This window comes from Neovison vison, chromosome 3 (assembly GCF_020171115.1).
Source record: "Neovison vison isolate M4711 chromosome 3, ASM_NN_V1, whole genome shotgun sequence".
Taxonomy (NCBI): Eukaryota; Metazoa; Chordata; class Mammalia; order Carnivora; family Mustelidae; genus Neogale; species Neogale vison.
The window spans coordinates 143,638,030-143,651,477 of NC_058093.1; the positions used below are offsets into that span (position 1 = coordinate 143,638,030).

At 38.0% G+C, this 13,448-nt stretch overlaps 1 protein-coding gene across 3 annotated transcripts in view; it reads right to left on the reverse strand.

The window, feature by feature from the left end:
• Positions 1–1,832: 1,832 nt before the first annotated feature.
• Positions 1,833–13,448, reverse strand: part of RAB27B (RAB27B, member RAS oncogene family) — a 148,063-nt gene continuing 136,447 nt past the window's right edge. For all 3 annotated transcript variants that reach the window (XM_044242932.1, XM_044242934.1, XM_044242935.1), the window contains 3 exons: positions 12,862–12,965; positions 9,427–9,550; positions 1,833–8,111 (listed from right to left, as the gene is read on the reverse strand). In XM_044242932.1, the coding sequence (XP_044098867.1) occupies positions 7,922–8,111; positions 9,427–9,550; positions 12,862–12,965 (418 nt within the window). In that variant the 3' untranslated portion in view covers positions 1,833–7,921. The remainder of the gene's footprint in view (positions 8,112–9,426; positions 9,551–12,861; positions 12,966–13,448) is intronic.

Below are 13,448 nucleotides of genomic sequence, written 5' to 3' on the forward strand. Positions count from 1 at the left end.
CTGCTTCTTCTTCTTCTTCTTCTTTTTTTAATCAGTGAATGAGTCAGGATATAAATTTCTCTGGAGACTCAAGCAAACAGATTGAAGTTGTCTGCTGTTAACCGGGCTGCCCTTTTTTTTTTTTTTTTTAAATCTTTTTGGTAAAGAAGAGTCATTTTCTCAGAGACCTACATAAATGATTTCAAGCTTTGATCATTTCAACAATCTGATTATTATCACAAAACATTTCTAATACCTATCACCTTAGTCAAATTCTAATTTGCCTTTTGGCTTTGTAAAGCATAACATAAGTCATCCAAATGAGTTTCTAACAGAAAAACAATGCTCACATTTTTTAGAATTATACTTTTATTTATTTTTAATTTTAATTTTTTTCAAGGTTTTTTTTTTTTTCCAAGATATTATTTATTTATTTGAATAGGCAGAGCGGCAGGCAGAGGGAGAGGGAGAAACAGGCTCTCCGATGAGCAGGGAGCCCGATGTGGGCTCCATCCCAGGACCCTGGGATCATGCCCTCAGCCAAAGGCAGCTTTTTATCAACTGAGCAACCCAGGTGCCCCTTTATTTTTTTTTTTAAAGATTTATTTATTTGAGAGAGAGAGATACCATGAGCACGGGAAGTGGCAGAGGGAGAGGGAAAGGGGAAGCAGATTCCCCCGTAAGCAGAGCACAATGTGGAGCTCCATCCCAGGACCCTGGTCATGACCTGAGTTAAAACCAAGTGTGGACACTTAACCAACTGAGCCACGCAGGCACCCCCAGAATTAGAATTTTATATTAGAAATGAAATTGTTCTTGGTATGAGAGAGCAAATAATCCAATACCTTATATACAGGGTTTTTTTAAAGATTTTATTTATTTATTTGACAGAAAGACACAGGGAAAGAGGGAGCCCAAGCAGGGAGAGTAGGAGAGGAAGAAGCAGGCTTCCCACGGAGCAGGGAGCCCCATGTGGGGCTCGATTCATATGATCATGACCTGAGCCGAAGGCAGACACTTAACGACTGAGCCACCCAGGCGCCCCTACATACAGTTTTTTAAAAGTTTCTCTTTTCCTCGTTAAAGACAATGAATGTCAAGATCAACTTTTTTCTCCAATTCAAGATGGAGCATGCTATGACTATTTGAAAATCCTATAAGACCATTAGGAAAAGCAAGTCCTTGATGACTTGTCATAAATTATTTAAGATTAAGATGAAGCCGGGGGTGGGGGGGGCAAGACTCTGCCTCTGTGAAACAACATTATTGCTACCAGGGAGTCAAGTGGAAAGCATGGTGCCAAGGATTTATTTGCTTGCAGTGGGAGAGTTGTTTATCTTTAAATTAAAAACTCATCATTATCTTGGCAAAGACTATCTAACTAACATATGGAATGAGAACAACACTGGGAACAAGGCAGCTTTTGTAAAGGAACATTTAAAAGGAAGCTGTAGGGCCGTGGTCTTCAACTGGCCTTGAACATCAGTTCTTTCACCAGCCTGGGACTAAGGAAGTTACCATCACCTGCCTCAGCATTTTATGATGAGGAAGAAAAAGGTTATAATATACCGAGGTGCTTATGCGTCATAGAATACTTCAACATGTTAACTGCTAATTTTACACATGGATCTCTCAAAATTACTAGAACATTTTCCTTGCAAAACCCAGTCTTTAAACAAATAATAAATGAATAATTTTAGATAGATGGATAAAAATCACTTGGCTAAATCCAAGTCACTTCTTATTTCCAAGTTCCTAAAGGATACCATTTTAAACGGGAAACAAGTTCCGTGTTGAAACCTATTTAACATTCAGCTTCAGCCCCAAAATAAGTTTGCTTTGAGTCCACAAAATAATTGATAAAAATGCATTTTTATTATTGAAAAATGTGCAGAAACAATCACTGAATACAGTTCGCCACCACAGTATTCAAACCCAGACACCACAAAATCATTGGATGCTATGATTTCTGAAGCCACTAGAACTTTGGTACAACAAAATAATGATCTAACAGTGTTTGTCAGGCACCACAGTCTACCTGGGGACACATAGAATAAAAACCCCATGTTGAAGGTTTTAACTTACATTTATGGCACTAGACAAAACAGACCCATGGAGACGACAGACAAAACAATCCAAAGTGCTTAGCCTAAAAATGAGAATAATATCACTTAAAGGTAGACCATTGGAATACAGTGAAGCACTTCAGTATTATCTTAGAACATTGTCTATATTTAACACATTAAGCAGGATAACTGATTTCTCTTAGGCAATTTCAGATGCAGTCGGTATCTTTTACAAGGCGATGGACACAAAAGCCCTAATTGTACAAGGAGGATTTGACCAAGATGTAATTAATATACTATCTAGAATGCAATTGGACTCCTTGGAAGAAATGCCAGATGACATATAAAATAAAATAGAACTCGTATTTTTTCAATAACTTGAGATATATGAAACATTTTTAATCAAATACAATGATCTCAAGCTGCTTAACCATTGATTGCTTCCAGCACCCACTACTAAAATTAGTGTTTGGTCCCTGCTATGTCATTTCTTCTCACAAGTGGTTTTAATTACTGTAATTTTTTTATTATGCTTAGCTTATGATAATAGTGCCTGTTTATGAAATGGAACGTAATTTACAAACCGATTTCTTAGATTCTCCTTGGAACCTGACATGAACCCGATGGGGCACACAGGGTTTATACACTCCCTCTGAGAAGTCACTATTCTATTCAATGACATGCTCATGGTCCCCAAATTGTTCTTTCTGGCTACTTTCCTTTCTATAATACTGAGCTTCCTCTCAAACAGCATTTGGAAAAATAACCCGGAGAATAAAAGAGTAAATATAAGAATATGTTAATGCTTTACTAAGGACAGATACCATTTTGAGGTTCCAGTGGACATAGGGACAAGAGCCATTGATTAAATAAAGGATCCATTAGGTGAAAGACAGACATGCCTGCTTCTCAAAATTTACTAATGAGGCTTAAAGACTAAGTCAGCTGAGGGATATTAGCCATGATTTCCAAGACCTGTTGGAAAGAAAAGGAACTGGGAAACAAGTTCAAATGACTCAATCCAAAGACGATTCCTTTCTATAATTTTTCTTCAAAAGCTGACACCCTTTTAAATAACCCCACTATTTTGTTGCTAATGTTTTTGCTTGTTTTTGTTCTTTCTCTATGGGAAGCTAGAAAATATCCCAACCAATACACTATTGGTAAAAGGAGATCTGTAGAGAAGCATCTTTGTGATTCTGCTCCTTGAAAAATTAGTCAAAGAGCAATTTATGAGAAAATTAAATTCAAATTGAGCAAACAACATGTTTCAAAGTTTCCCACATTTTGATGCCACTAATGAAATACTTGGTGTTTAAATGTGTTTATTAGCTTAGTTCTAAGGGTATAAACTTCCACTTGATAGATTGAAATGACAGATAAAAATTTGCCTTGGATCGAGGTACAAAAACTCCTCTGGTTACTAATTCTTTTTCATTGTCTACCTAAAAATCAGACTCGAAGCACATGGTCTTCTCTGTGTCTACACTATTTAAGAACACTCAACAGACCACATTGAATTCTAACCTCTCTTTATAGTTCTTCCTCAACAATGTCATCATGGTTAGATCTCCACCCAATAATTCTAAGGCAATACATTCCTAAAGTTCCGTAGATTTCTAACAATGATTTTTATCAGTCCTACTTTATGAGACAAATATCTTCATCGGTTTATAAAGCATTGAAACAACATTCATCTCAGATAATACTCTATTTCTACATGCCATGTTTAAGAACTCTGCACTCTCCCCAGAAATAAGTTTATATCATATTGGTCAAAGAGCAAGAAGAAAATATAGTTTTTGGTGAATTCTCAGACAGCTTTTTCAGATATAGACAGCATCTTGACATCTTTAGAGATCATAAAATTTTCCCTAAAATATTCACATACACTAGCCTTTTTTTTTTTTAATGCTTTAAAGCTTGGTGGTATAGAGTGAAAGACAACTTGTCCCTCCCTTTGGCTAACATCAGCTCTCAGATCTCTCTTTTGAAGAATTAATATCTTAGGAAAACAGAAACCTCAATATTATTCTTTAGTTTAAGTTTGAGATTATGACTCCAAGATTCTTTGTTGATGAGAATTTTCCCTCAATGTTTTACTATGGTACACACTAAGGAAAGCACATGTACCCTTCTTTTAAAGTGAACAGAGATACAGAACAGTGAATAATCTTGCGTCATGGACACTGGTTCTGGGTTTCCAGTAGACCTATTCACTGTGACACATATTGCTTCTCTTTCTAGCTGATGAGTGTAAATATAAGCTTCATCAAACTTGTTGATTTCCAGGCAATTCAATTTAGAGTTTGTAGAATATTTTGGCTGTAATAATTTATTGTTTATATAGTGATGTGCTTCTCTATGGTCAAGCTTCTCTCTCTTACAGAGGAGATAAGAAAGGTCTGATTAAAACTCTTGCCCAGTTCATTTTACCTGTACAGGTTGGCAGAGATACGTATGCTAGAAAGCATAACAAAGACACCTACTGATACATCAAATGGGCCTTCTGGTGAAAAACAACAGATGAAATATTTACTTCAGAAAATGCTGGTTTTGAGTTTTTTGCAGTGTGTAGCTGATACTATGGAAATGATAAGCAAATCAACTTGAGTGGTGACTTGCAAGAATTCTAAAACTTATGTAGAGACCCACAAGCTCAGTTCCTACCATTTTCTGCCAATTCGTGACTTGTGACCCTTGTCATATCAAGACAAACATGTTTTCTCAGCTATTTTTTGGTACATTTTTCAAAGGAGTTTTCTTTTTTTGTATCAAAAGGTAACCTTGTGCCCACTCACAGTTGAGTTTCAAGCAATGCCCATTTCCACTCTGTGAGAGGCTTAGGAGACTAGGAGATGGTGGTAATTATCTCCAGATTCTAATAACATCCTGTCCCCTTGCTGAAGATCTCAGAGTGCCTTTAGCTGCATTAGTGTCTCACTGAGGCCTTCCTCAAATAGGATACGATAGGAAATGAGCTGTGTGGCTGGAGACAAATTTGGTCATAGAGGTATTCGAGGCACTGTGTTAGAGCAATGTAAACATCAAACTAGTGTAAGCACTCCAGAAATTATTTCTATATCAGAGAGGAATTTCATGTACATTTTAAATATTTCCCCCAAATACAATATAGTTTACCAAAGCATTTGGGAGATAACAAATAACAGGATACATCTTGGCTAAAAATTCATGCTGTTTTGGGTTAAAGGTGGTATGCCATTCTTTCTTTCTTTTTTTTTTTTTTTTTAAAGGTATGCAGTTCTTTAAACCTGTCTGGATACTTCATGTTCCCAACTCAGCTTGAACCTGTAAAATGAATTCTACATAATAATTAATTCTGTAATAACAAGTAAAGGAATTTCCTGTAATGGTGACATAGAATTTGGGATCAGATGTCAAACTTGACAGAGAAAATATTTTCTCAGATAAAGTATTTATTTATTAGAGAATACAACTTTAAATTACTTTTCTTGTCTTCTTTAAATTTCATGCCTCTTAAGATTGTTGCCCAATAATTGTTATTTTTATAGGCAGAATTCTATAATTAAAAGCATCATCACTCTCTGCTTCATGCTACGGCTATCAAATAATGATCTTAAAATAGACCCTGAAATAAATGCCTGTCAAATAACTAGCAATGACAGAATCTTGGCAAAAGTCACTCAGTCAGTCATAGAACTGGAAAAAGAGAGAAACAAAAAAATCCAAAATAGAAAACCTTTAGGATTTCATAAAGGCTCAGCATTCCCTATCATGGGAATGCCAGAGACATCACAATTTGAATCCAAAGGCGAGTTGATTAAATAGCCATAGAAGTTTACCAGATTTTGCCACAGCATTGATTAGAGTGTTTCTGCTCACTTTCCTTTTAGTCAAAATATCTCAGGTGTTAGCTGAAAGTTTTTTTATCCTCATGGCTCAGGCACTGAGGTCATGAAGCACATCACGGAGAAAAACAGCATTGGAGGGAATACCCAAGCACGATGGAAGTTAGAAGCTGGCATCATGCTTCCGAAGTCAGAAGAACTGAGAAGTTCACACTGAGAATTTTGTTAAGAACACTGTAGACAATCCCTCGGATCTGTGTTCCTAATATGAATTCTATTCCAGATGTAGACTGTACAGAGAGATTCAAGGGTAAGGAGAATGGGGGCTTGGGTTTTGGTTTTCTAATGTTTATAATTTAAAAATATGGCCAGAGTATGGAAAAATGAAGTTTAATTGGCGAAATTTCACAGAAAGAAGTACCATCTTATCAAAATTATATAGTCATGATAAAAAGAGAAATTGAAGCATGATGCCTTTGTTACTGATGAAATGGAAATATTTAAAGAACAATTTAATAGGAGTTGCTTATGTTTATCAAAAACAAAGATTAAGAAAACAATGTAATATCAGTTTAGGCACTGTAATAAGAACCAGCCAATGGAAAATACTTTTGTAATGATTTTTAAAAAGAAAAGGCAGTTTTATATGAAAAAATAAAGCAATTAACCAAATTTTTAGAGAAAAGATACAGATCCACTCCTGCCCTGTTCCCAAATATAGTTCAGATGTGGGTATTCTGCCTCAGGCAGATGAAAACAAATGTGAAATATATTGTAATATGGCATGAGGTATCATTAATTTTTATGTGATGAATGACATGAAAACTCAAGAGTGACCATAAAATCAATCCATCATCCTGAAGTTGTTGATCTACAAAGAGACACACCTATAATTTTTGCAATTGATTCAAAAGTCAGGGTGGGTGTGGAGAGTAGAAGTGTGATTTAGAGTTTCCAGTGCTTTTGTAAATTAAAAAGAAACCCACAATTATTTGTCACTTTTGTTTTCATATCACCAACAAATTTTATCTAAAAACAATTAAGGCTAAATACTTTTCCTCGACTGCATTTTTAAAGACATATTTAATAAATAATCATCTTTAATTTCCCCTTGGGACCATTTACTAAGAAAAATGAAATGTGAAACTGAACACTGAACCGATTTCCAAAATTTTGTTGGAAAGGGAAACCTCTGGAGATTCTCTTAATCCCAACGGATAATGTCAAACTTCTAATTAGCTTGAGGGAAATTTGGCTAAATGATCCTTCCAGACTTCTGTAACAGACACATTTAATTTCATTTGTCCAAATGCCATATTTTCATACTTTGTTTTTTCTCTTAGGCCATTTCTCTTGTACTTTGTCATTCACAGTCCTGTTCTTGTCTATCAGCCATTTATTAAGAATAGAAAAATGACATTAATGCACAATCTCCCACATTTTAACAGAAGTCTGATCTACAATCTCATAACTCTACCAGTGCTGAGTCACCCTAGGACAGCTTGTTGGGTGGACATAGTAATGTCATTATTAGTGATCCATTTAGAATTGTTCCTTGTATACCCATTTTTAGCTAATATGTTCCACGAATGCAAAACTAAAAGTACAAATCAAATTCTACTTAAGAAGTAAATCCAATCTTAAAAAAAAAAATCGTCTTTCTATATTCTCCCTTTCGTGGCCTATTCCTTTCTCCCACGTGACACGGTCATTTTTGTTGTGATTTAAAACTCACTGATACCATCTTGAATACTTTCTTATATACTCATCTTCTTCACCAAAAACAAACAAACAAACAAACAAACAAAAACAACCCTCCAAAATTGTGCATCCATGACTATGAGAGCACATTAGGAAATCTCTGATCTTGTTTGAATTCTTTTGAACACCGTTGACTATTCTGGTTTCTTAAAATAGATTTTTCTGGCAGAAAAAGAAAGACATGCCATTATGCATGGTCTACTCAAAAACAATTCTGTGGTTTGTCGCTGTTTTTTGGAAGTAATATTTGGGTGGGGTTTTTGATGATCAGTTCCTACGAAGTGTCTAGCAGCCGCATTTCTTCTCTGCTGGTTTTTCCCCATCTAGCTTTCCAGAGTCTCCACCATTGACTGTGTCGGGAACTTGCGTCTTCTCTACACACTGTTCCATCCGCTTCATGATTAAGTCCAGAAGGGTTTCCACAGCGTTCTCCACATTCTGGCCAGTTGCAGCACTTGTTTCAAAATATGGTATACTTGCATCGAAGAGGTGACGCATTATTTTTGAGAGGAAGAAATCAGAAAAGACACAAGAAGATGTACAAATGAGGAACACAGGCAAAAACATGGCTGGCTGAGAGATGGTGAAATAATCATGGTTTTGCCCACGGAGTTGGAAAGCACCTTTTTTCTCTCAGTGAGTAAAAATTGATGGGCTGCTTTCTCATATGGGTATAACAATTTTATGGACAAGGAAATAAGAGGGACTTGGGAATTGGAAGCTAGGGCATTATCACCATTTCACAAAAAAATTAAGAGGGTAGAAATACCTAAACTAATGATAAATCTTACCATTAAGATATCACTTCCCTTCTAATCAATTATCTGGAAATTTGACTTAGAAAATAAGCAGGCACTGAATAGAAGATACATGTAAATAAATAGTCTGTATTTATATGGAATCAAAAATTATACATTTTTAAAGCTCTCATGGAAAATTCTGCAGCAAAATATTGGCAGGTACGATAAAACTGCTTTAAATTTAAAGTTGGGGGGGTGCCTGGGTGGCTCAGTGGGTTAAGCCGCTGCCTTTGGCTCAGGTCATGATCTCAGGGTCCTGGGATCAAGCCCCACATCAGGCTTTCTGCACAGCAGGGAGCCTGCCTTCTCCTTTCTCTCTGCCTGCCTTTCTGCCTACTTGTGATCTCTCTCTCTGTCAAATAAGTAAATAAAATCTTGAAAAAAAATTTAAAGTCTGGGGGTTGCCTGGGTGGCTCAGTTGGTTAAGCGACTGCCTTTGGCTCAGGTCATGATCCCAGAGTCCCAGGATCAAGTCCCACATTGGGCTCCCTGCTCAGCGGGGAGTCTGCTTCTCCTTCTGACCCTCCCCTCTTATGCTCTCTCTCTCTCTCTCTTGGAGCTATTAGTGGGAAGGCCGTAGACTATCCTGTTGAAGATCATGAGCTCTGATCTCAGACTGCCTGGGTTGAATTCAACCTCTGCTACTTACTAGCTACCTGGTCTTCCATCAGTTACTTAATCCGTCTATGCCTCGATTCTTCATATATAAAATGGGATGATTCTAGATCCCCTATGTATGCTTATGAGAGGTTAAATGAGTTAAATTCTAGGGACAGTTGTTAGCATATACTAAGTATCCAGCAAATTTTAGCTGCTATTACTAGCAAGGACTCGATTTGAAAGATCACATACATTCCCCTGAAAGATCTTTTTCATTCAGGGGCCATTACTGATTCAAGGGGCTTCCTTCCAGTATCAACCTCATGTTCCTGCTCCATTACTAAGCAGCAGTGGGCAAGGTCAGATGACACATCTGTGTCAATGACTTACCCGTATTTGTCAGCCAGCTCCCGGGCTTGCCTTTCATTCACTTCCCTCTGGTCTGGCAGGTCTGCTTTGTTGCCAATTAATACTATATCTGGATTTTCACAATAAGCATTTGCTTGCAGTTGGCCTTAGGAAGAAAGCAGACGGACCCAGCACGTTAGTTATAAACAAGTAATGTCGGATGATTGCTCGTACTCTGAAATCCTTTTCTTTTTTTCCTACTTCAAATTCCTAATTTAATTGTTCACCTCCAACTTGGCTGCTTGCTAGTTAGATCATATAAGCCAAGCAACTTAACTTCACTCAACTGCAGCTTCCTTGGCTATAAAATGAACGAAGATGACGCCTCAAAAATTGCAGATTGTGAATAGGCATAATGCTGGCTATGAACCACCTGTGATCACTTATCAGTGCCCTTGTGTACCTGGGGAAACGTTCTCCAAGATGTACATACTGCTTCAGACTCTTTGCTCCTCAGATATAAGTAGAGATAATAGAACAGGAATTTTAAGTGTGTAAGTCTGCTCTTTCCTCTAAGAGGCTGCTACTTTTTCTTTTTTAAAGTGGGCTCCACACCCAACATAGAGCCCAGTGCAGGGCTTGAACTCATGAACCTGAGATAAAGACCTAAGCTGAGATCAAGAGCCAGATACTAAGCTGACTGACATCCAGGCACCCCTAGGCAGCTATATTTCTATCTCCTGAAGTCCAAGGTGATGATCTATTAGAACAGAACATTTCTGAACCACCACAAATTCATGGAGAAACGTTTTTTTTTTTTTTAAGATTATTTGTTTATTTTTTTTGACAGAGAGAGAGAGAGAGAGAGAGAGAGAAAGAGGCAGATAGAGAGGGAACACAAGCAGGGGGAGTGGGAGAGGGAGAATCAGGCCTCCTGCCGAGCAGGGAGCCCAATGCTGGGCTTTATCCCAGGGCCCTGGGATCATGACCTGAGCTGAAGGCAAATGTTTAGCAACCGAGCCATCCAGGCATCCCTCATGTAGAAACAATTTTAAGACACATGGCTTGTTTTTCCTTTTCTCCAGGACACACTGTGCAAAAGAGAGAAGAAAGAGGGAGGGAGAATGGGAAGGAGGGAAGAAAAGAAGGAAGGATTGAAGAAGGGTTGAGGGAGGGAGAGAACAAGGAAGGAAGGAGAGAAGGAAAGAAACGATAAGAAATCTGTGAACCTAAGTTTCTGAAGTTATGAGGATTACTTTAATTTCTCTCTCAAGGCATGCTGTACACAATCTGCTGAGGAGGAAGACAAGGCTTGCCTATGACACTGATTATTTGGGTGTTAAAAATTAAAGTGTCATGAGATATGCCCATTAATTATCTTAAATCCCAGTAGTATCCTTCTGGATTGTTTTTTTAAATAAGGAAGAATTTTATATGCCTTGTAAAAGGATGAACAAATCATTCTCTGAAAGACTCTAATAATCTTATTATCTCTTTATCTCCTCAGAATCTAATAATACCACCAAAATTTAGAGAAAGAAATACAATAATAAAAGGAAATAGAGACAAATCCCAGGATAAACACTCCGTTGGAGAAGCAATGAAGGAAGTCAGAATTTGTTGGTATTTGTCCCCATGGTAGCAACCATAATACTGAACTCACGTTGAAAGCAGTTATAGGTATTTATTATAAATAATATATAATAGAAATGCATATTTTTGGAATATTCTGTGCCGGACACTAATCCAGCTTGGGGTTACTGTAATGGAACAAAGCCAACAAAGTCTGCACTTTCATAGAGCTCACATTCTAGTGGTAAAGAGTCAAAAGGACAAGTAAACAAAGAAATACGTAATATAATGTCACATTGTGGCATGACAAAAGAGAACATAAAGTGTACTGAGGAGACACAAAGTAGCCAAACATACCAATTTACTTATTTTTTGAAGATTTTATTTATTTATTTAAGAGAGAGCATGAGCAGGGGGCAGGGGCAGAGGGAGACAGAGAAGTAGACTCCCCACTGAGCCCAATTCGGGACTCGAACCCAGGACCCAGGATCATGACCTGAGCTGAAGGCTGATGCTTAACCAACTGAGCTGTCCAGGTGCCCTGAAGCATACTGGTTTAGACGGGTGGTCAGGGAAGGCTTCTTCTAAGAGATAAAGTTTGAACAAACCCTGGAAGGAGATGAGAGATCTCCACAAAGTAGGGAACGTGCTTTTTGTCCTGGGAAGAGCAAGAGAGATGTTTGGCAGGAGGTCAGTGAGCTGGGACAGAATAAGAGTAAATTACACAGGAATCTAAGTCCTGATCACCAAGGCCTTACAGCAGAGTGAAGGATTCTGGATTGTATTCCAAGTGAGTTGGGAGGTCCCAGAAGGACTTTGAGAAGGGGAGTTACATGATCCAGTGTCTTTGTTTGTTTTGTTTTTTAAGATTTATTTATTGGTGGGGAGGGACAGAAGGAGAGGGAATCTTAAGCAGACTCTCCACTGAGGGAGGAGCCCGACTCGGGGCTCAATCCCACGACCCCAAGTTTATGACCTGAGTTGAAATCAAGAGTCAGATGTCCAACTGACTGAGCCACCCAGGTGCCCCAATATTTATTAAAAAAAAAATCCCTCTGGCCACAGATAGCCCCAACAAATCTAGAAATGACAAACCATCACCAGTCCATAGAATTGCTTGTATATTCCATTAGGATTAAAATTCTTATTTGTAATAAAAATGCAAATGAAATATTTCCTTTAGTGCTACATTAATTTTTGGAAAAGAAAAATCAAATACTACTTTCCGAATACTACTATTGATCTGTCTTTAATAGCTGATTAGGCTACTTTTACCTTATGTCTAAATTGTGTAGATTTTTCATTTCAAGTCTTTCTTACATCTGAATGGTCCCCCCCCAACCCCGCCAAATACAACATTTCAGTGTGAATTGATCAAAACACCGTACCTTATTTCATGTGGCTGGTCTGCTCTGGAGCAGTTTCCCACCCAATTAACCCATCCATTAATTCATCCATTAGTTAACCCGTGTGCAAAGGTACACTTTTTGGAGACAGCGAACCCCTCAGAAAGCACTGCTGCTTTTCTCTGTCTCTTTTCTGGATTAGATGTGGCAACTCACATAGCTATAACAAATCCTTTAAGACTTATTGGATAAGTGGAATTAATAGCCTTTCAATTGCAATAATAAAGACCTTCAATACACACACACACACACACATACACACATGCATAGGTGGTGCTATGCAGGGTTCTTCTAAGAGTATCAAAGGAAAGTTCCATGCCAAACCACCTTTGGTGAGCCACATGCAGCCCATCACTTTGAAGGTGACACAGGAAATGCTAATCTCATGGATCCCAAGGTTAATCTGTGGAACCTAATCTGGTTCCATGTTGGAAGGCAAAGCAGCAAATAGAGTGTTGGGGCCCAAAGTGGCCAACGAAAGTGACCTGGTCCTACTTACTCATCCAGTTTCTGACATTTAAGAAGCTCTGTTGACTGGTGAGGTCAAACATTAATAAGAAACCCATGGCATCTCTGAAAAATGCAGTGGTGAGGCTCCGGAATCTGCCAAGAAAGCACAATGGATAGTTCTGGAAGTCAGCCCACAGACATTATTATGGCAGTATATACGACACTATTTCCCTTTGAAATGTGAAATCTTCATGGCATCCCGTGGATTCTCCTACAGAATTAGAGAGTGAGCAAAAAGATGGCTGAAAGGTGAGGGAAAGGCATCTGGATGTAGACCTTTCTTAGGACCACATCCTGGCTTTATGGCCTAGAGCATTTATGCACACAGTTTGTAACATTCAACCACATGATGGCTTGCACAGTCCCTTGGACTCTTTCCCTTGTTGGTTCATGGATTTCTTGTGGTCCATAATTGAAATGGAAGCTACTTTCAAATGGGTACTTTAACTTATACTCTTCAATCTCCTTTGTCTGTGCCTAGAAGAAAGCTAGCCCTTGGTAGCCTAAAAATGAATGCCTGTGATTACATGCAGAAAACCACAACTTTGGAAAACAATGTGGAGATTCCTTAAGAAA